Source organism: Oryx dammah, unplaced genomic scaffold, assembly GCF_014754425.2.
Source record: "Oryx dammah isolate SB20612 unplaced genomic scaffold, SCBI_Odam_1.1 HiC_scaffold_17, whole genome shotgun sequence".
NCBI classification, from domain to species: Eukaryota; Metazoa; Chordata; class Mammalia; order Artiodactyla; family Bovidae; genus Oryx; species Oryx dammah.
Window position 1 is genome coordinate 4877313 of NW_024070201.1, and position 24250 is coordinate 4901562.

The following is a 24250-nucleotide window of genomic DNA, read 5'->3' on the forward strand; positions in this document are numbered from 1 at the left end:
AATCTCGAGACACAACACAGACGATCACTGCTGAGTTGCATGAAGAGGAAATTTAAACGTTCAGGGGATTTTCCTATCCCTAAGTAACTTACTTCTATAGCATCCTTCTACAGCACTTAACTTTAATCATAATTTAGTATAAATGCTTATTTGTTTAGTGTAACTAAACAACTTATTATCTCCATAAGGGCATGAACTGTGACTACTAACATAAATTCCTGGGGCTTAGATCAATACTTTGCATACAGAAGGAATCAAACAAAGATTCTTACTCCTTTTTACAAATTATAAAACTAAAGCTAAGAAAGCTACATTTCTTTCCCCAGGGCCCATGCCAGGTTAACTTATAAGAACTCAGTCTGAACCTATGTTTTCTGATTACAGACCCAGAGTTCTTGTTACCATAAGATGTCATTACTCCACTACTACTTGGTATCTAAATTATAAGTAATACATACCTGCTGGTTAATAACTTCCAAGCGTGAGTCTTTCAAATGTGTCTTTAACCATTCTGTAGCTTGGGAAGAAGGGTCGATAAGAAATGGGCATACTCGACTCTAATTTAAAAAAAAAAAAATTATAAGCTTTCATTAAATGAAAATAATTTCCTAAAAATTATTAAACAATTAATGAGTGAGTTTTTCTCTCAGGTTTTGAAGAACACAAATATACAACTATAATGAGGAAATGAAGGTAGTTTTTAGCTCCACTGGAGGCTAAATTAAATAAATTTTATCAGAAAATAATATTAGGTTGTTAAATTTAACCACAGTAAAGTTAGAACATAGTCTTATTTACTACTCAATAACACAGAAAATGTACATTAACAACACAGCAAGCAAGCATTCTAGTCCTAAGTAGATGTCATTTGCACTTCTCTTTTTGGTTTTAAAATACACAAGTCATTCCCTAAACTTTAGATATTCTTTGGTTGAATAAATGAAGTAAGAGCTAATCATAAAAGTATTGCTGAAATAATCAGTGATATAATTATTTATATTTTAAGACTAATTTTTCTAAAGTAGTATACATAATTACTATTACAAAAGGATTATCCTAGAAGAGAAAATTACATAAGATGATTGGTTAAGATCTAACAAACTATGAACTAAATTCATCACTTCACACCTTGCACTAATTAAACTCTGAAGCAAACATAAAATTAGAAAACTACATACAGATGCCATTCAGAAAATGAAAGGAAGCCAATTATATATTTATATATCTTTACATATATACTTACCTATATAAAGCCAATTATATATTTATGTATCTTTACATATATTTAAGTTGACCATATATCATAAATATATGATAAATTTTAAACCATCTAATAGTCATTGTTACCTAGCAAATGAGATTTAAATAACAACTGACCCAATTTTTCTTAAATTTTCACATTTATTTGAAAAACATAATGCAGTTACAGGATATAAGGATAAGATAACACGTGAGGGTAACAGTGAAGTGAAGACTTAGAACAAGGGTAGATCTAATAAGGACACGGATGTTACCTTACGGGCATCTCAAGAGGGAGGGGGAAGGTGGGTTAACATGGCCTGGGGATCAGCAGCATTTATCTGCAAGGATGTTGAAAACTGCCAACACACGGTTATAATAAAGAGCTGACTGACCCTAAAACAGCTTTATTAGTGTTTTAAAATCCTCTCTGAACACTGCAGCCTCTTTATACCTGTATCCAGGGGGACCACTACCACCAAGAGTCCCGCAGTTACCCCACCGCATGGGCTTCCCCCAGCATCCACTTCTGGAGGCTTCCCTTACTGCTCCACCACATGTATGTGCTATTGCAAGCAAAAGCACATGGCTAGCAAACCTCTTAAGTATTATCAAAGTATTACACCCCAGGTTTTAGATCTCATTTTATGCCAGCATTCAATAGCCAACACTCCACAAGTAAACCAGATTTTGCTTAACTACAAAAACAATTATTTTAAATTTTAAAAAGTTCTTACCCATGATTTCAAGCCAATGATCTGAAGCAGTTAAAAAGAGAATAAGATAATGTTTCAAAAAATCATGTATTTAGCACAGAAAATATGCCTAAGAATTTCAAAGAATACTTACAAGTTTGTGTTCATCTTATTTATACTTCTCCAGAGACACAGAGAAGACCTCTAAGGTATACTTTAGGTGTGTGTTCCATGATTAAATGTGGTCAAATTCTACATTTAACAAATTATAGATCCAAAAATGTTGAGCTTTCATTCATTCATGCTATTCATTCATCTACCGTACAATGCAAGGGATACAAAAACTAACAAAATACATTCCCTCACCCTTACTGGCCACCATCCAATAAAGAAGCAAAAAATGAAAAATTTTTTAAAATCAAAGGTAACTCAAAATTATATAAGTGGATCATAACTGGAGTTAGGGGAAGCTGCTGAGAAGCAATTCAAGTCTAACTAGATTTTAAAAGATAGGACTTTGCCAAGGAAAGAAGTTAAAAAATAAAAAGCAAATTTGGTCCAGACAACAACAACAGCATGATTGAGAGAAGAGTGAAAAGCCTGGGAGTATTTGGAAAACCACCAGTGACTTAATATAGTTGGAGTAAAAGTACAGGCATTTTTGTTATTTTTGAAATTTTATACATTGATTCTTTTGGCTTTTTGCAATAAATTATCAATATAAATAGTGATGGCCAAAAAAAGTTTAGGCAAAGATGATGCATATAAAATGGTAGAAGTAATCAGAGGTCTTTCTGATCATAAAGAACCTTTCATGCCATGTTTAAGGATAATGAAATTTTTCTTTGCAGGTAATGAGCAGTCACTGAAATATATTATTCAAGGAATTGTTATGATCAGATTAACATTTTAGGAGAATCAGTCCAGTAACAATAAAGGAACTGATACTGGGGGCAAGTGACCAACTGCTATTATGATGTATTTACCACAACATGAGGTAGGCCTCAGTGAAGCCACTGGCAGCAGGCGTGGTTGGAACAGAATGAATTCAGGACACATTTGAGAAATAGATTTGAAAAGACTGGCTGAATAATTAACTGAGTGAACAATTAAAGAGACATAGCTAAGAATGATTTGCAGTCTGCATTACTAGACCAAGACAGTGACATCGCCAGCATCAGGAAACAGAAGAGAAGCAGGTTATAGTAAGTCAGAGAGGAAGAGAAACAATTACTAGAGAACACAGCCACCTTTGCCTAACATGCGTGCCCCAATCATGCATTTCTCATGGGATTATCAGTCCTCCAGAACTGCATACAAGGGGTGAGCTAGTGACCCAAACTAACCAACAGAAACTTCTGTTGAGGACTGGCATAAATAATGGAAAGGATGAGAAGCGGTATCTTTAGTCCAAGAACATAAACTGTGATCATGGTAAAACTCACGAGTCACCAATGTCTATCAATACCACATGGCAGAACCTATCTAAGAATAAATCCATCTAAGGATATCAAAGAACAAATTCATCTCTTTAAGATGGAGGAAAGAGAGAGAGAGATGTCCTGGTAATATCATTTGAATCCTGAAGCTAGTTTAAACCTTTTGAACATCTCAGTTACTTTAAAGCATAAATTACTTTTTAAAAAGAAAATGTATATATACTTGGCCACTGATTCTAAACTTAAAATAAATTTTTTTTAATGATTAAAGACAAAGTTTGAACTGCATACAAAGCTCCAGAAAATAATATCTAATAGGAAATTAGAACTACAGATCAGGAGCTCAGAACAGAGGTCAAACATTAGAGACACATGATATCAATTGTAATTCTTCTCTCCTTGGGGGAAAAAAAAGATTAGTTAGGGGACATTTTTGAAAGCGATTTTTTTCTTCCACTTTTACTGAGATAGAATTGACAATCATGTGTAAGTTAAGATGTACAAAACAATGATTTCACTTACATGTATCATGAAATGATTGTCACAGTAAATTTAGTGAATACCCATAATATCATACAGATGCAAAATTAAAGAAATAGTTTATTTTTTCCTTGCAATGAGACCTCTTAGGATTTCATCTCTAAGCAACTTTCATATATAATATACAGCAGTGGTAATAATATTTATCATGTTGTACATAATGTCCCTAGTGCTTATTTATTTTATACTCGAAAGTTTGTCCCTTCTGACTTTCATCCATAAGAAAGAAAATACTGTTTAAAACATTTATAAAACTACAACCTTATTTTTATTTTTAATAACCACAAGTGGGGTAAGGATAGAAATATTTTGTAAGTACAACTAAAAGTCATCTTTTGATAACATAAGGAGAATTACATTAATGAAAATAACACAAAATAAAAAAGTTAAAACATATACAGAACCATAAACATATATCTCTCAAAGGCAGTCTTACAGCATAGACTGGCTAGGCGGCAATGTTTGGATCTTGGCTTTACCTTTAGACAGCTCTGTGACCTTAAACAAGAAACTTAACCCTTCTGCATCTCAACTTCCTTATCTACAAAAGGATAATATGTGTACCTAAAGGACAGAAATGGTCTGGACCTAACAGAAACAAAAGATATTAAGAAGAGGTGGCAAGAATATATGGAGCAACTGTACAAAAAAGATCTTCAAGACCCAGATAATCACGATTGTGTGATCACTCACCTAGAGCTAGACATCATGGAACGTGAAGTCAAGTGGACCTTAGGAAGCATCACTATGAACAAAGCTAGTGGAGGTGATAGAATTCCAGTTGAGCTATTTCAAATCCTAAAAGATGATGCTGCACTCAATATACCAGCAAATTTGAAAAACTCAGCAGTGGCCACAGGACGGGAAAAGGTCAGTTTTCATTCTAATCCCAAAGAAAGGCAATGCCAAAGAATGTTCAAAGTACCGCACAACTGCACTCATCTCACACACTAGCAAAGTAATGCTCAAAATTCTACAAGCCAGGCTTCAACAGTACATGAACTGTGAACTTTCAGATGTTCAAGCTGGATTCAGAAAAGGCAGAGGAACCAGAGATCAAATTGCCAACATCTGCTGAATTATCAAAAAAACAAGAGAGTTTCAGAAGAACACCCACTTCTGCTTTATTGACTATGCCAAAGCCTTTGACTGTGTGGATCACAGAAAACTTTGGAAAATTCTTAAAGAGAGGGAATACCAAAACACCTGACCTGCCTCATGAGAAATCTGTATGCAGGTCAAGAAGCAACAGTTACAACTGGTCATGGAACAAACAACTGGTTGCAAATAGAGAAAGGAGTATGTCAAGGATGTATATTGTCACCCTACTTATTTAACTTATATGCAGAGTACATCATGAGAAACGCACAAGCTAGAATCAAGACTGCCGGGAGAAATATCAATAACCTCAGATATGCAGATAACACCACCCTTATGGCAGAAAGAGAAAGTGAAAGAGGAGAGTGAAAAAGTTGTCTTAAAACTCAACATTCTGAAAACTAAGGTCAGGCATCTGGTCCCATCACTTCATGGGAAACAGATGGGGAAATAGTGGAAACAATGACAGACTTTACTTTGGGGGGCTCCAAAATTACTGCAGATGGTCACTGCAGTCATGAAATTAAAAGACGCTTGCTCCTTGGAAGAAAAGTTATGGCCAACCTAGATAGCATATTAAAAAGCAGAGACATTACTTTGCCAACAAAGGTTCATCTAGTCAAAGCTATGGTTTTTCCAGTAGTCATGTATGGATGTGATATTTGGACTATAAAGAAAGCTGAGCACCAAAGAATTGATGCTTTTGAACTGTGGTATTGGAGAAGACTCCTCAGAGTCCCTTGGACTGCAGGAGATCCAACCAGTCCATCAAGGAAATCAGTCTTGAATATTCATTGGAAGGACTGATGCCGAAGCTGAAACTCCAATACTCTGGCCACCTGATGCAAAGAACTGAATCACGGGAAAAGACTCTGATGCTGGGAAAAACTGAAAGCGGGAGGAGAAGGGGACGACAGAGGATGAGATGGTTGGATGGCATCACCAACTCGATGACATGAGTTTGAGTAAACTCCGGGAGTTGTTGATGACAGGGAGGCCTGGTGTGCTACAGTACATGGGATCGCAGAGAGTCAAGATGCGAATGAGCGACTGAAATGACTGACTGACTAAATAGGGTTGATTTGAAAGTTAAATGAGTTAAGTATTTAAGTGCTTTACTTCTATTAATTTTTAAATAATAATATATGAACAAAATGGACTTCCCAGGTGGCTCAAAGGTAAAGAACCCTCCTGCCAATGCAGGAGGCAGAGGAGATGCCAGTTGGATCCCTGGATTTGGAATATCTCTTGGAGAAGGAAATAGCAACTCACTGCAGTATTCTTGCCTGGAAAATCCCATGAACAGAGAAGCCTGGCAGGCTATAATTTATAGAGTGGCAAAGAGATGGAAACAACTGAGCAACTGAGCATGCACAAACAACACAGTAAGTATACAAAAGTGTTTATTATTATTATGTACTGAGGATTTAATGACAAAGATTGGTCTCAATGCAATTTACCTTTACAAGTCTATATTCTTTAGACTAATACCAAATTAGCTTGCATTGCCTCAACACACAATAAACGGCAGGAGGGAAAAACATTCTCAGATACATGTGAGTGGTTTAAAGAAAACTAATTTGACACTGAACTGTCCATAAACAATAAAAAACAAATAGCTAGTCCATGTCTTTACAAGAAAAATTTACAATACTGTGAAGTTTAAACCAAGAAAAATTTATAAACTGTGAAATTTAAATGAATCATATTTTCCATCTTCTTTCTGGATGCTCTTTACTCACACCTCTCCATAGTGTCTAACAGACATGTGCATGCATGCTCCATCGCTCAGGCATGTCCAACTCTTTGCAACCCCATAGACTGTAGCCCACCAGGCTCCTCTGTCCACGGGAATCTCTAGGCAAGAACACTGGAGTGGGTTGCTATCTCCTTCTCCAGGGGATCTTCCCAACCCAGGGATTGAACCTGCATCACCAAATCTCCTGAACTGGCAGGCGGATTCTTTACCACTGTGCCACCTGGGTCTCATACTCTCCATTTACCCCTGAGTTTCACAAAAGTAGGAAGATCATAAAATCACCCAAAACAAACTTTTTAATAATTACATCAGGATAACAGGTGTAACAGAGAAGGCAATGGCACCCCACTCCGATACTCTTGCCTGGAGGATCCCGTGGATGGAGGAGCCTGGTAGGCTGCAGTCCATGGGGTCGCTAAGAGTCGACACGACTGAGCGACTTCACTTTCACTTTTCACTTTCATGCATTGGAGAAGGAAATGGCAACCCAATCCAGTGTTCTTGCCTGGAGAATCCCAGGGTTGGGAGAGCCTGGTGGGCTGCCATCTATGGGGTTGCACAGAGTCAGACACGACTGAAGCGACTTAGCAGCAGCAGCAGCAGCAGGTGTAAATCATAGTCCAAGCAATCCAAGACATACGGTCACTGTGGCCAAATCCTTCCCCTGCTCCTCAAGGACACAGTCATAGAAGCTTTCTGCTAATGTAACAGAACTAATGGCTTTTGTTACAAGGCCAGTGGTAGGTAATTATTTGACTATTTCCTCACCCAGACAACACATGTACTTCAATAGTTAACTGAACACAAATATGAGAACTCCAAAGCACCCTTTGTGATAACACAAAGGAATAATTTTGAATATACAAGGCACAAATAAGTAGTTAGCTTATAAGTAATGGAGTGGCTATAGGCCTTGAAACTGGGAAAGATTGCACTAAGAGCAAGAATCTCTGAAAAGCTTTATTATAGTTAAATGATACTTAATTCATCACAGCTTGTTATTTTTTCTCAGAAAATAATCCCAGAACCACATACTATAAACATTTAGACATCTAATTTCATATCACATGGTAATGTTAATGAGTAGATGTTATAGAATTGTGCTATCCAACCACACCCTCAACTACAACAGTTTACTTTAGAACTCAGACAGAATGTTGAACAGAATGGTAAACCCATTTCAACAAAATAATTAATTAATTACTCTAACAAAATATTCCAGATGGTTTTGTTTTGTCATGCTGTTTTAGTTGCTCAGTCGTGTCCAATTCTTTGTGACTCCATGGACTGTAGCCCACCAGGCTCTTCTGTCCATGCCACGCTCCAAGGTGTCTAGCCAACCTAGGGACTGAACCCAGGTCTCCTGCATTGCAGGTAAATTCTTTACCAGCTGAGCCACCAGGGAAGACCAAAAATACTGGAGTGGGTAGCCTATCCCTTCTCCAGGGGATCTTTCTGACCTAGGAATCAAACTAGGGTCTCCTACATTTCAGACAGATTCTTTACCAGCTGAGCTACCAGGGAAGCCCTTTGTTTTGTCATATAAATGTGTATGTGTCTATAAGAAAGCTGGCAATATTAAATACAAAGTGTACTAAGCTTGTTATGAAAATGAATTTCAAAGACAATATTTCCCAAATTCATCATGAAAGACAAATTCAGAATAGAAAAGTAAATATTTCACTTACTATTATAAAAACAAAAACAATTGTGATAAATTTTTTTCTAAAGGTCTCTGATTTCTTATGGAATAAGAAAGAAAAATCTTAAACTAATCTTTTTAAATCTTCAAACAACTGCTTTCTTGGAATACTGAAAATGAAGAAGCAACTATGAAACTTTAGGAAAAGAATACCAAACATGATAAAAAGTACTAGGCTGTATTGAGAGTTCCAGATTTGTAATTCTAGTGTGAAAAATGATAAAAATGTTTAAAAAATAAATCTTAGGCCAAATCAAATTAAAAGAAGGTAAAATTGTTTAATCTTTGTTCAGTGACTCTTATACTCGTAACTCCAATGTAATGAGTCAAAGTAGAGTCAGTTGATAGTTGAATAAAACAATAAATTACATGGGAATAAACAGGGACCCCAATATGAATCTTATAATAATATGACTTACACTCCCTAAGGAAAAGCATTTAGGATAAAGAAATGGTGTGTGGACAGAGAAAAGAGTTGTAGAGATAAAAGAAAATACTAGTAATATAAACTATTCAGATAAAAAGAACAGAAAAAAATGAAACATATTTTCAAGAGGCACAAGTTATCTTTCAAATTCTATATCAGAAAGGTAAATTAAATTAATGGTAAAAATTCAACTTCATACAAAGAAATGATTTGCTTGTACACAAGGTTTTGAATTTAGTTTTCACATTCACTGCTAATTAAGGCATAATAGTTTCAACTCTAAATAATGACTTCTGGGAAACACACACTATGGAAAAGGAAAATTTTCCAAAATACACACATGGTCATCTTCAATTTATAACCCAAACTTACCTATCTTCATTCTGCATAACTTTGTTTATAAAACAAAATGAAATAAAAGTTTAAAATTTTTTTAAAAATATACTTTAGATGGAAGAACTATACAGCCAAATAAATCAAGTATCCCTAAAATGTTTCTATTCATATTAGGGAGTTCAATTAATAATATTTGGCCATCAAAATAATACCATTTTAATTTATAATTTTATACGAAGGTAAAAATGAACTACACTAAAATTGTAGAGCTGCTAACTGAATCATAAATGGGTTTTTGTTAGGAAAATATTTTTACTTTTAGGTAACTAAAGACTAACTGTGAAAGCCTAAGGATTTTAAGAAGGTACTTCCTGGAGCAAGCTTCAAAAGAAACATTTCTAATGAGAAAAGTTAAGTAGATGAATTACCTGTAAGATAACAAGAGCATTTTCTATGGAAAGGTCATCTGATGGTAGGCCCTCACTTTTCCAAATTAACTGTTCACTTTCAGTACAAAGAAATTTCCTCAGATCAAATTCTGAAAAATTAAAGATATCAATGATACTTAATAACAATCTTGTGATTGATAAAGAAAAGAGAATAAAACTATTTAAAATATACTCCAACAAAAGTCCAATGATCATTCTTAATATTCAATCCATCCTTCTGCATTTAGTACCAGAAGTTAAAGAGAAAAAAAAAAAATTTAATGATGCAAAGAAATAACTGAATTAGTTTTCTTCTATTAAATAAATGTTTCACAACTATAATAATTTATTAAAAAAACACAAAATTCACAAAGAATTTTGGGATTCCTACATCTCATTTTATCATATGAAATCAGTGTAAAAATTAATAAAATGTTTAACTTCATTCATACAATATCAAAATAATTCAGTGGTCTCAGTTTCAAAAGTGATTTTAGGGGGACAAGAGTCATCAAAATAGATTCATTCTCAGAACATTCATAGAATTTAGCAAATCTAAGCACTTATGGTATCCATGAACTTACAGAAAGTTTTCCTAATCCTAAAAAAGTAAAATAACAAAAATCAAAAGATATGCTTTTCATATACTAAAACTTCGAATTTATGAATTAACTAAATACAAACTTTCAAGACCAGCAAACTTAGTCCATGCTTCCAAACAGGATTTTCTCAGACCCTCAGGAGCAGCAGAAAGATATGTAATAAACGCAGCAGCTAGTTGAGCTCTTTTAGGAAGAGTAGCTAATTCCTCTGTCATCTCTGCAACCTGAAAAAGAGAGAGAGAGAGATGGATATGTCCTAAGAGGGAAAAAAAAAAGCTTCACAAATTCAAGCTTTGTTTCTAGGAAAAAATCATTCATTGGTTTAAAGTAATTACCTATCTTGAATACAATTTTCAAAATGTTAAAATTCCAGCAAGACCTTAGATCTTGCTGTGATATTAAAACAATGTATGATATCCCAACATATCTATAAAGAAGAATATATTCTTTCATTGAAATTTCCTAATGATTATAATAAACACTGTGAAATACCATCACTTTCTAAAATATGATTAAGACACAAAGAGTATGAACAAAGCCAAAAAACAAACATTAAGCAAGGAGACTTTTTTAGAAGCATAGGGTGCCTAAAGCGTAAGCCTGCACAGAAAGACTACCAATAGAGGAATAATAAAAAGAGAAACAGTTGGCTAGAAGAAGGGGGATTTTAACATTTTCCCATGCCATGCAACATTGCTTCAGTTTTAACCTGTGGTTAATAGTGAGCTACTGAAAGTGTTTAAACAGAGCAATGAGTGGTATAATGAGACTAGGTTTCAGAAAGATTTCAGCTGACAAAGTATCAACTAGTTTAAGGGTCAGAGAGAAGAAAGACAAGGAGAATTCAGGTGAAAAAAAACAAAACAAGAGCATTAAGGATGGAAGACAAATATGAGGAATATATGCAAAGGGATACAAATTAATAAAAGGAGTCTAAGAAAAATCACATATTTTTCGTTTTGATACATAAAAGAAGGATGTCTTATGACACAGGAAAAGAAAAGAGATTTTATACGAGAAAAGAAAAAAATTCAGAGGTGTCTGAGTTCCTGAGACAGTTGAAGGCCAATATCTAAGTATAGTTAGAAACAGGAATTTAAAAGTCAGCATTCTAGAAATATACATCTGATCAAATATCATCATACGGGTTAATATTTTAAAGACTGTATGAGAAACCCCAGAGTTTCTCTCTATTTGCTGAGAAGGGATCTGACAAGGAGAATACTAAGAGGCAATCAACTTTACTGCATGAGGATCACCCCGTGAAGGAAGGAAGCTAATTGGTGAAAGAAAACCAAAATCAAAACAAATAAACAAAGCTGAAATAGAGGATTTCAAAAACAAGTAAATGCCCCAAAGTGTCAAATCCTAAGAGGACTGTATTGGTAAAGGAAATCCAAAAAAGGCTCTAAAGAGTACAAATTTTCCATCTACTCATTTTCATCCCTACCCTTGATGAATGTGGAGAATGATAAAGTTGGCTTAAAACTCAACATTCAGAAAACTAAGATCGTGGCATCTGATCCCATCACATCATGGCAAAAAAGATGGGGAAACAATAGAAACAGTGACAGCCTTTATTGGGGGGGGGGGGCTCCAAAATCACTGCAGATGGTGACTGCAGCCATGAAATTAAAAGACACGCTCCTTGGAAGAAAAGCTATGACCAACCTAGACAGCATATTAAAAACCAGAGACATTATTTTGCCAACAAAGGTCCGTCTAGTTGAGGCTATGGTTTTTCCAGTAGTCATGTATGGATGTGAGAGTTGGACTATAAAGAAAGCTGAGTGCTGAAGTATTGATGCTTTTGAACTGTGGTGTTGGAGAAGACTCTTGAGAGTCCCTTAGACTGCAAGGAGATTCAACCAGTCCATCCTAAAGGAAATCAGTCCTGAATATTCATTGGAAGGACTGATGCTAAAGCTGAAACTCTAATACTTTGGCCACCTGATGCAAAGATCTGACTCATTTGAAAAGACCCTAATGCTGGGAAAGATTGAAGGTGGGAGAAGGGGATGACAGAGGATGAGATGGTTGGATGGCATCACCGACTTGATAAACCTGAGTTTGAGTAAGCTCCAGGAGTTGGTAATGGACAGGGAGGCCTGGCGCACTGCAGTCCATGGGGTCATAGAGTTAGACACAACTGAGCGACTGAACTGAACTGAACTGATCTCCCCTAACTAAAACAGCAATAGGTTGCTTTGTCTAAAATCCATTCATATAAAGATATTGTGCTTAAAGATTAATTCACAACAGGGCCATTAATATCTAGATCATTTATCCTAAGCCGGCTGACAGTTAATGGATATTTTTCCTTTTCATTTTTGTTAACAAATATATCATAGATTTCCTGTGTCTTAAACAATGCCTCTTTATGGCCATGGACTGTATAGTCTATGGGATTGCAAAGAGTGCAACAGGACCGAGCGACTTTCACTTCACCGTGTGAACTAGACAAACCTGTGCATTCCATCTCCTGTGTTCTCTATCGAGCTGATTAATTAAGACTTCTGCAGCTTTAATTGTTTCTTGTGCTTTGCTTACTTCAGCTTCAAGTTTGGCAGCTTCTGAAGTCCTGCTCTGAAATCTATGAAAACAGTAAAATTTAATTAAAGACAATCAGATTTAAGACAGATTTAATACATTATGCTTAGGTAGTAAAGTGAACTTTTACACTAGAATTTTAATTAACTATAATATTGATAATATTTGCATATAAAATATCATTAATATAACAGACACAATACCAATGCTTACATTTAAAGGGGAATATTCTCACAGAGCTGTGATATCCTGCTACATTATGTATAAACATCAATATGACATTCCAAGTTCCTGTCATAAGATTGATCTAATTTGTCTTTTCAGTTTGATTTTATTTAGTCCAGTAAAACTAGATGTCAACATCAGAAGAATTGTATATTTTCAAATAATGCACTATCTTTCATCTGCCATGACTGTCAATGGGCTGTTCCATTATCCAGCTTCTTCCTTATACCTACCTCACCCTTCATTCTAACTCCCACAAATACACGCCTATGAAAATTATAAATAAAATTTTTCAACTCACATCAAATATTCATCCCATTAGATATATTCTTTCCCTATGTGCCCAACTGCCAAAGTTTAAAACTTCTTTTTAAATTATTTCCCTTAAAAATGCTTGTACAAATTTATTATTTTACTAAATATAATAGCAGATTCCATATGATTACTTAGTCCTTCAACAAATACATAAGTGCCTTCAAAATGCCGAGGACTGGGCTTCCCTGGCAGTCCAGTGGTTGAGAATCTGCCTGCCAATTCAGGGGACACAGGTTCAATCCCTGGTCCAGGAAGATCCCACATGCTGTGAGGCAACTAACTCTGTGCACCACGACTGCTGTGGTCCACACACTCTAGAGCCCACACGCCGCAACCACATCACAACCAGAGAGCAGCCCTTGCTAGTGGCAACTGGAGAATACCCACAGATGGCTACAGAGACCCAGCCCAGCCACAGATGAATAAATACATAAAAGAGAACACATAGGACTGTGCCAATTCTAGGAACAGTTCAAAATAAGTGCTATAATTCTCATTTTATAAATATGGAGACTTGGATCCAAACAGATTATTGCACAGGTCTTGCCAATAGTAACTAGAGGACCTAAAATTCATATACGGGTGTGCTATTAAGTTGCAGGCCCTCTATTCTTCATTGCCTATCTAACTGCCCTGTTCTTCCCTCCCCGAGACATAAGACTCTAGGAGTCACTTGTCCAATATGGCAGCCACATGTGGCTATCTAAATTTAAATTAATTAAAATTAAAAATCCAATTCCTCAGTCATATTATCCACAAGTCCTCAATCATATTATTCAGAAGGTTTTCATAATAATCCTCCCAAAATACTAGTAATATCATGCAGTGACTAAGAAAAGGAACTTAAAGGAGTCAGACAAATATAGGATATAATGTTTGCTTAGTCATTTACTATTTGTTCAATTTAAGCAAACCTTTCTAACCTTTAGCAGTCTAATCACAAATTATGTAAGAATACCCACCTCTCAATATTGTTCTAGATGCTAAAAACATGTATATGTCAAGTGCCTAGGACAACATCTGACGTGTGCAAATGGCTAATAAATGGAGTCAAAACACTGGTACTATAAGCTAACTACTCAATAAATATTGGATAATTAGTATGATTAACTATGATTCTGAGCATGTAATATTGAAAAGAATATATCATTTTCCTTATACTACTCTAATTATATACCAGGAGGGAAATTATGTGATTTCATATCTATATGTCTAATACAAAAACATTCAGGAATATTAAAAACACTGAATTTATAGCTTTCACTATAGCTTTAATTTATGTATATTAAGTAAATATATATAAATGTAAATAGAGATGATTGTATCCTGACTATATATAGAAAAAAAATTAATAGATTTTAGTCTAATGGAACTTTTTCTTGGTACAATAATATGTATTTCTTCCATAAGAAAAAAAGGAAATGTAACACATGACTTAAAGAAAGTAGCAGGTGATATAACATATGCTATATTTAATGACATGTTCTCCAGTTTTCCAATCTTTACAATTCTTAAATGAAAATGTTTCCATATTTGTAAGTTCCATACCAGTATTTTTTTTTGTCCTATATTAAAAACAATCACTGGAACAAAGAGGTACATGAGGGCTTTAAGATTAATCGCTTTTATAAACAGGTTTTAGATTTGAGTATATTTGCATGAAGGAACATTTTCAATACCAAAAAGAGCAAAACTAAAAAGACAAAACATTTTTAACATGATCATGTACCATTCACAATTCCAGACTATGGAATAAGTAGTACTGTAGCATCATCAGCAATACAGAAGTCTGAAACGCTGAGGTCAAAATAATAAAGAAGTAGGAATACCAGATGTAAACACTCCCAGCATTAACATAGTACATTCACTTCTTCCTGCTCAGGTTTCCATTGCTTGGAAATATACACAGTGATAGCTATACAAATGGAAACTTATAATATTTTTGTTTTCATTAAACTTTTTAAAAAGGAATACACTACTATTTATATCATTCACCATTTTAAAGTGATAAATCAAAAAATTAATATATTAATTATAACAGTGTTTTAAAACTTAAGTATCAATTGCGGTAGATTTTCAAATACTCAAAATATATTTCAAAACTTAACTTACTTTTCTTTGAGTTCTGATACTTTTTGACCAACAGAATTAAGAAGCTCTTCTAGTTTCCTTTTTCTATCTTCAGTTTTCCGCAAATTTCTAAAATAATTCAATTTCATAGAAGTCACTCAAGTTATCAACAAAAAGCGGGAACAGCACTGTAAAATATAATCTTGCAGTAAACAAATGACACTGAAAATTGTCAATAATTCACGAGTTTTAATACCTTCATTTAGAATTATATTTGAAAAGCAATGCTAAAATTAAAAGTGTATTCTCTGACCTAGCCACATCACTTCAAGGAATCTACATTTTAAAACACTTGTGCAAACAGATTTTTGGATAAAAATGGCTAGATGGCATCACTGACTCAATCCACATGAGTTTGGTTGAACTTCGGGAGCTGGTGATGGACAGGGAGGCCTGGCGTGCTGCGATTCATGGGGTCACAAAGAGTCGGACACAACTGAGCGACTGAACTGAAGAGAATGTTACAAAGAACACAGATTCCAAATATGTTTTAGCTTCTGATAGACTGTGGATAAGTATGTGACACAAAACAGAAAAAAAAAATCAACTGAAAAAAAAGGCAATTATTAAGAATCACAAACGGTATACAAGAAAGGAAATATACTCATAAAATAATATTTAAGCTATAAAGACAATCACAATAATATAAATAGTATGATTTAACATGAAAATTTCATGTATTATATTGAGAAAAATAAGAGATTTAATTTAAGCAGCTAATATCTTCTTGTGTAGAGTAAAAAAGAAAAGATAATTCCAAAAATTGAATGAAGAACATGACATACTTCTTAGTTCGAATTCAGAACAAATGAGATAAAATATAACACTAGCTCAGTAGCAAATTGAAAGTTTAAGCCCCTAAAGTCATTAAATTTTTCCCACACCTGCCAGATAATATTTTAGAAAATATATGCTAAAAATTTTCAAAAACTTAGAGAAAAACAAAATATTAGCACTAAATTTCTAGACAGCTCTTCAAGAATATTAGAGATACCAAAGGAACATTTCATGCAAAGAAGGGCTCCTTATTTCATGTAAATAAATGACAGAAATGGTATGGACCTAACAGAAGCAGAAGATATTAGGAAGAGGTAGCAAGAATACATAGAAGAACTATGCAAAGATCTTCATGACCCAGATAACCACAATGGTGTGGTCACTCACCTAGAGCCAGACATACTGCAATGTGAAGTCAAGTGGGCCTTAGAAAGCATCACTACAAACAAAGCTAACGGAGGTGATGGAATTCCAGTTGAGCTATTTCAAATTCTAAAAGATGATGCTGTGAAAGTGCTGCACTCAATATGCCAGCACATTTGGAAAACTCAGCAGTGGCCACAGGACTGGAAAAGGTCAGTTTTCATTCTAATCCCAAAGAAAGGCAATGCCAAAGAATGTTCAGACCATTGCACAATTGCACTCATCTCACACACTAGCAAAGTGATGCTCAAAATTCTCCAAGCCAGGCTTCAACAGTATGTGGACTATGAAATTCCAGATGTTCAAGCTGGATTTAGAAAGTTAGAGGAAGCAGATCAAATTGCCAACATATGTTGGATCACTGAAAAAGCAAGAGAGTTCCAGAAAAACATACTACTTTTGCTTTATTGAATACGCCAAAGCCTTTGACTACATGGATCACAACAAACTGTGGAAGATGCTTAAAGAGATAGGAATATCAAATCATCTTACCCGCCTCCTGAGAAGATGTATGCAGGTCAAAAAGCAACAGTTAAAACTGGACATGGAACAACAGACTGGTTCCAAATTGGGAAATGAATACGTCAAGGCTGTATATTGTCACCCTGCTTATTTAATTTATATGCAGAGAAAATAATGAGAAACGCTGGGCTGGACGAAGCACAAGCTGGAATCAAGACTGCTGGGAGAAATATCAATAACCTCAGAAATACAGATGACACCACCCTTATATAAGAAAGTGAAGAAGAACTTAGCCTCTTGATCAAAGTAAAAGAGGAAAGTAAAAAAGCTGGCTTAAAACTCAACATTCAGAAAACTAAGATCACGGCATCTGGTCCCATCACTTCATGGCAAATAAATGGTGAAACAATAGAAAAAGTGAGAGATTTTATCTTCTTGGGCTCCCAGATCACTGCAGATGGTGACTGCAGCCATGAAATTAAAAGACACTTGCTCCTTAGAAGAAAAGCTATGACAAACCTAGACAGCCTATTAAAAAGCAGAGACATTCCTTTGCCAACAAAAGTCCGTCTAGTCAAATTATGGTTTTTCTAGCAGTCATGTATGGATGTGAGAGTTGGACCATAAAGAAAGCTGAGGGCTGAAGAATTGATGCTTTTGAACTGTGGTGTTGGAGAAGACTCTTGAGAGTCCCTTGGACTGTAAGGAGATCCAATCAGTCCATCCTAAAGGAAATCAGTCCTGAATATACATTGGAAAGCCTGATGCTGAAGCTGAAACTCCAATACTTTGGCCACCTGATGAGAAGAACTGACTCATTTGAAAAGACCCTGATGCTGGGAAAGATTGAAGGTGGGAGGAGAAGGGGACAACAGAGGATGAGATAGTTGGACGGCAGCACCTCCTCAATGGACATGAGTTTGAGTAAGCTCCGGGAGTTGGTGATGGACAGGCAGCCTGGTGTGCTGCAGTCCATGGGGTTGCAAATAGTCAGACACTATTGAGTGACTGAACTGAACTGAAATTTCTAGAATTTATTTTTTGTACCTTAACAGTATTCCTTTACAAAATTTTGCTCTTTCTAAAGGAACTTCTCCCACTTTATCTATCCAACAACTTAATAGTAGGAAAAGAATGAGTTCATTCTGCTATCCATCTTTTAATTGTTTTTTCTTCATATATTTGGTCTATTTAACTCTTCACTTATTCATTTTTTTTCCTTTTTCTCTAATGATAAACAGTAACAATACTGTGTTACTTTCAAGTCTACAGCACAGTAATTTCTCTAATGATATACAGCTAAAATATTGTGTTACTTTCAGGTGTATAGCCCAGTGATCCAGTTATTTTTTGCAAATTATATTCCATTTTAGTTTATATGATATTGAATAAAATGTCTTGTGCTATATAATAAAACCGTTTGCTTGCCTATTTTCTGTATAATTGTTTGTCTTTTAATAATATACTCCTTATCTGTAAATCGTGCTGCACCCCAGTGCAGTAACAGGACCAGACGCATGATCCTACCTGATCCTATGTGCATCTGGTCCTGTGCATGTAGGACATGCATGGCATGTTTCTACGTGTTTCTATTGCATGGCAATAGAAAGGGAGAAGGTGGAAATGGTGACAGATTTCCTCTTCCTGGGCTCTAAAATCACTGCAGATGGTGACTGCAGCCATGAAATCAGACGACGTCACAGCTCCTGTGATGAGAAACCTAGACAGAGTGTTGAAAAGCAGAGACATCACTCTGCTGACAAAGGTCTGCATAGTCAAGGCTATGCTCTTCCCAGTGGTCATGTACAGCTGTGAGAGCTGGACCATAAAGAAGGCAGAGCACCAAAGAATTGATACCTTTGAACTTTGGTGCTGGAGAAGACTCCTGAAAGTCCCTTGGACAGCAAGGAGATCAAACCAGTCAATCTTAAGAGAGATCAACCCTGAATACTCGTTGGAAGGACTGATGCTAAAGCTGAAGCTCCAATATTTTGATCATCTGATGTGAACAGATGACTCACTGGAAAAGTCCCTGACACTGGGAAAGATTGAGGGCAGAAGAAGAGGGAGCCAGAGGATGAGATGATTGGATGGTGTCGCTGATGCAACAGACACGAACTTGGGCAGACTTCAGGAGAAGATGAGCGACAGGGAGGCCTGGGGTGCTGCAGGCCATGTGGTCACAAAGCATCGGATATGACTGGGCTACTGAAAAGCAACAACCCAATTATGTACCGATCTTTCTTGCAAGTTTTGTTATCTAGCTCTTCTGCCAGTTTCTAATTAGTTTTCCATGATAATCGTTCCACGTAGAGATGTGTTTTTGATGTGTCTTTGATGTGTCTGTGGTTTAGGTGAGGTGAGCTCTACATTCTCCACTCCATTATCTTGATCTACATTCTTAATTTGTATTTAAATGACTCAGTGTTGTCAGCTGCCTTTTTAGATACAGACAATAAATAAATCCTAATAATATGTCATCAATTGATGAAAATGAAGGTTAGGGTTGTTTATGTTTTATATTTAACTTACGATTCTAATCCTGCCTGTTCAGTTTCCAAAGGCTGAATTCGTTCCAAGACATGGGAGTATTGGACATTGGCTTTAACCCAGGCAGCTAAGGGAGCAGCTGCAGTACTGGCACGCTTAGCATTCTGAAAAAACACATCAGAAATTATCCCACATCCTAACTTCATTTGAAATAAAAGTAAGGTTAATTCCAGTGTATTTTCTTTAAGGATTTGTTTAATAATTTAACCCAAATAATGGAGTTTTTGGTTTACAGCAAAAATAAAAATAAAGTGAATTGCTGTTTTAAGTTAAAAAATATATAAACTATTTTTCCTTAAGAACAAATCTTTTTGAACCACATACAATCTTTAATATATCTCTATCATTCTATTGACATAAATAATTATTAGCCACATTTGTAATGAATACATGTGCCATCCACAACAATCTTCAAGCATCATTTCTTTCTCTTCAATACAAAGAATAGATCTTTATTAGATAAAAGCAACTGTTGAAACAACTGCTATTGGCGTCAAAGAAGTACGTGACATTTTGAATGAAAGACCTAAAAAAGACAAGAATCATGAAATTGAAACTGTTTGCTGAATTAGATATAAGCATTCCAACAGAGAGATGTGTTACTATATGACTAATATACATGAAGAAATAAAAACATACAGGCAAATTGGAAGTTATGACTGTTTAGGAACTTACCAATGAGAGCAGATCATAAGACTCAAACACCACCTAAGATAATAAACCTGTCTCCAACCCTCTAGATTCTAGTTTACCCAATTCTTCTGGTAAATACCTCCCAGCTATAATAGTTACAACTTATAAAAAAAACTTTTACTTTTTTAAATAAACTAAAAAACAAATAATGTAAACCATCACATTTTGACAAGAAGAATATAACAACAGTATGGAAAGGGAATTTAAGGTATCAGTTAAAAGTACCTTTGGATCAAAAGATCCTTTATTTTTAAGTAGAAGTTCTTCAACACTCTCTCTTATTTCCTTTGGAATATTTCGTGCATCAAAGGTTGCTATGTCTTCTCGCACACCTCTCTTTGCAAGGAAGCTAGAAATAAAGCATATTAATTCAAATGAGGCTAAATATAGTTTGCTATTTTTAACAAAAATACCAATTTAACAGAGTGGTATATACAATACTTTCAATCTATTAGTTAACCAAAGAATGGAGTACTTTTAAAGTACTTAAGTTTCTAAAATAACATTTCTTCATCATTTTTTTAGACAAGGAGCTCCAGAAAGATGCACAACAGTTTTTCTAAGGTTCTGTGAATACACTGAAGCAATACAATGAAGGAATTATAACACTGAACTCCATCCACATCCCTTTATGTGAACTCCTGAGTAACTAATACATTATAAGATATGCAAGAAAATATTCTGACTCCTTTATAAGAAAGATAATTTAAGTGCGCTCTCAATTTTAAATCTCCTCCCCCATTTCCGATTGAAAAAGAACTCTGCTATCAGAATGAATACCAGCACAAACTATAATGCCGTTGCTATACTGTGAAATCAAAAGCTCCACATTACACACTGAGTTAACAGTCAGCCTTTTCTCCTCTAGCTTACATCCCTTTTATATTTTCATGGGGCTCTCACTTGCTTTCTGTATCTCTCTGCCTCTGCCAAGAGAGAAAAACTCTTTGAGAACAGTGACTATATTTTCTTCATCAGTACACCACAGTAAATACATTACTCTGCACCATGTAAAGACTAAATCAATATTTATGTTTATTAAGATGTTCTTAAACACTTTAAGGCATTCGTCTTCTCCTTTGACACTTTTAACAATCACTTATAGAGGAAGGAAAATATAGTTCTTGAAATATGACTACACAGACCATCCTGAAATTTTAGGGAAAGTGTGTAACCCCATACTTAGATGAAGTTCAGTTTGAGAAACAATATAAGAAATTATAAAAATATGAGACAATGTATAATTTACTCATGAAATAACATTTTCCACAAATTCAAAAACTTACCTTTTCATGCTCACCCAAGATGTGTCAAAGATACCCATTAACCTCAAAACGCCTTCAAGAATGTCTCTGATTACATCAGGAGGCATACGCAGGGAACGGATTTCTGAAAGAGATTCTGGCTTAATGTTTCCAACTGCTAGTTTAGCTTCATTGACTAGAGGCTAGAAAACAAAAAGGGTATTTATACATTCAAAAATATATATGGAAATATGCTAACTCTTTACAAATTATCTAATATTGTCATTTTATTTAAAATAACTAGTTATTAATACCCTTTCTCTTCCAATATAAAAATGCTCTAAAACACACAAAATACAAAATGTTCAAGTGGGGAAAGCTAGAGTTTCTGGCACCACAACTTCCACAGTCTAATTTGGAAAATCTAATCTGTTTTGAGACAATCTGCCATTTTCAAGAGGTCCTTTCTTTTCTAATACTTGCTTGCTTATTTAATCAAGTCTCAAGGGAAAAAAAAAAAAGCCTAAGAGTTTGTCTTAATTTATCTGCAAAATATTTCTTCTTCTACAGTGTAAACAATATGCTTCATGGAAAACAAACATTATTTTTAACGACCATTAGCTAATTTGGTTACTTCTCCTAGCAGACTTTCCTTCCTGTTTCTCTTTTATAACAGTATTAAGTGAAAGCCACACTGGTAATACTATTAGGAAATAACTTATGAAAATAACGTTTAAACTCCAATGTAAAGTTGAAAATCAAAACTGTAAATGGCTCTTACAGTGTTTCCTATTTTTATCTTACCTGTACTTCTTTTAATTCATCATCAATTTTGTTCTTCCTTTCTTCAATTTTAATGACTTCTTCTGCTATTTTGTGCTTCAGTCTTTCAAGTTCTGTCTTTTGCTCACTAGCATCCTACAGGAATATTTAAGCAGTATTCCAATTGATTTTAATGCACTCAACATTTAAAAGCATAATACCAAAAATGTTGTTTTAACAGCACTATTAAATGCTTTTCTAATATTGACATGAGAGTTTCTAACATGCCTAGGAAACTGATGCTATAATTTATAGTAATTTATATAATTTATAGTAATTTATATAATTTATAATTTACTGTATATTTCTATTAGGAAATATGCTTTAATTTTTCTGAATAGCAAAGCAATAAATGTTTACTATATAAAAATCAAACTGTCAGAAATGCATAATTTAGAAAATGATCATAAAATATGCATTTAACACTTGCAACAATCCTAGAGAAATACTATTATGCTCATTTCATAAACAAGAAAACTAAAAATAGAAGTCTTCTCTAATTCTAATAGTAGAATAGTAATAATTCTTAGAGACAAGCTATAGTATTCTAAAACTTTGTTTTTATATTTTAGACAAAAATTAATTGAAATTATTATACAATAATATACCAATATATGAACAAAAATTAGTTAAGATTCAAAGAACACAATGATATATTAATAACACATGATGTTTTTACTCATGAATTCAAAAATCAAGAGTCCCACATATATAAACATGTTTTAACATTATGAATGTTTGTATTTATTTATACTATCAAAAAACCAAGGAGGAAATTTGTCAAGAAACCTTCCAAAAGTTCTAATAACAGAAATTCTCAACCATATTATAATCATCCAAGGAGTTTTGAGACTAATGTTTGGTGTCCTTTCTACACATATGGTGACAAATATATCACATTACATACATAAACAGAATCATTATCTTGTACACTTGAAACTAATAAAGGGGTGTGAGTCAATTATATCTCAATTAAATCAAAAAGAGACCAGAGTCCCCTCCCTCTCTCTCTATCTGAACTGAAAGAAACAAATCTGCTGTTTAAGCTGGCAACAACGACTAAACTAATGCCTTGTGTCCTATTACCATATTCCTCAGGCACCTGAGACATGAACTCGATTAAAATATTCTACATTCCACAAGTGCTTCTACCTGTGTATCTCCGCTACCAGTCCTCAAAGGGGAAAGTTCTTTTCTCAAACTCCACAGTATCAAACTATTCCCTAAAGGCCCTACTCATGTGCTTCATGTTTTATTAACCTACTTTTCCAACTGTAAGTTACAGCTATTCTGAATATGTACAGCATTTAACATGTATGTTCTTTCCTTATGTCACAAGCCTAGAGGAGCAGGCTTTAAAAGTCGCACAGTTTGATGAACTTATGAATGAGGCAGAGAGGGACAGATAGGGACTTTGGAAAAATCATGATACACTGCTATATTTAAAATGGAAAACCAAAAGGACCTATTATAAGCACACGGAACAATGCTCAATGTCAGCCTGGATGGGAGAATGGACACATGTATATGTAGAGCTGACTGTCTTTGCTGTTCACCTGAAACTACAACACTGTTAACTGGCTACATCCTAATACAAAAGGTTTTTGGTGTCAAAAAAATTAAAATCAAGAAAGAAAAGAAGTTGCACAATTCACTATTTGTCTCTCTATGCCATCAGTTCAGTTCAGTTCAGTTGCTCAGTCATGTCTGACTCTTTGCAACCCCATGAACTGCAGCACACCAAGCCTCCCTGTCCATCACCAACTCCCAGAGTCTACCCAAACCCATGTCCAT

At 34.8% G+C, this 24250-nt stretch overlaps 1 protein-coding gene across 2 annotated transcripts in view; it reads right to left on the reverse strand.

Moving 5' to 3' along the window:
- The window catches only part of DYNC2H1 (dynein cytoplasmic 2 heavy chain 1), a 388421-nt gene that overhangs the window by 218924 nt on the left and 145247 nt on the right, over positions 1-24250 (reverse strand). Inside the window, exons 56-65 of one of the 2 annotated variants that reach the window (XM_040257837.1) lie at positions 22439-22552; positions 21677-21837; positions 20616-20739; positions 19680-19801; positions 15468-15554; positions 12732-12858; positions 10348-10489; positions 9664-9773; positions 1977-1997; positions 459-557 (exon numbers count right to left, since the gene is read on the reverse strand). In XM_040257837.1, the coding sequence (XP_040113771.1) occupies positions 459-557; positions 1977-1997; positions 9664-9773; positions 10348-10489; positions 12732-12858; positions 15468-15554; positions 19680-19801; positions 20616-20739; positions 21677-21837; positions 22439-22552 (1107 nt within the window). The remainder of the gene's footprint in view (positions 1-458; positions 558-1976; positions 1998-9663; positions 9774-10347; positions 10490-12731; positions 12859-15467; positions 15555-19679; positions 19802-20615; positions 20740-21676; positions 21838-22438; positions 22553-24250) is intronic. The other variant, XM_040257838.1, reaches the window with a different exon arrangement.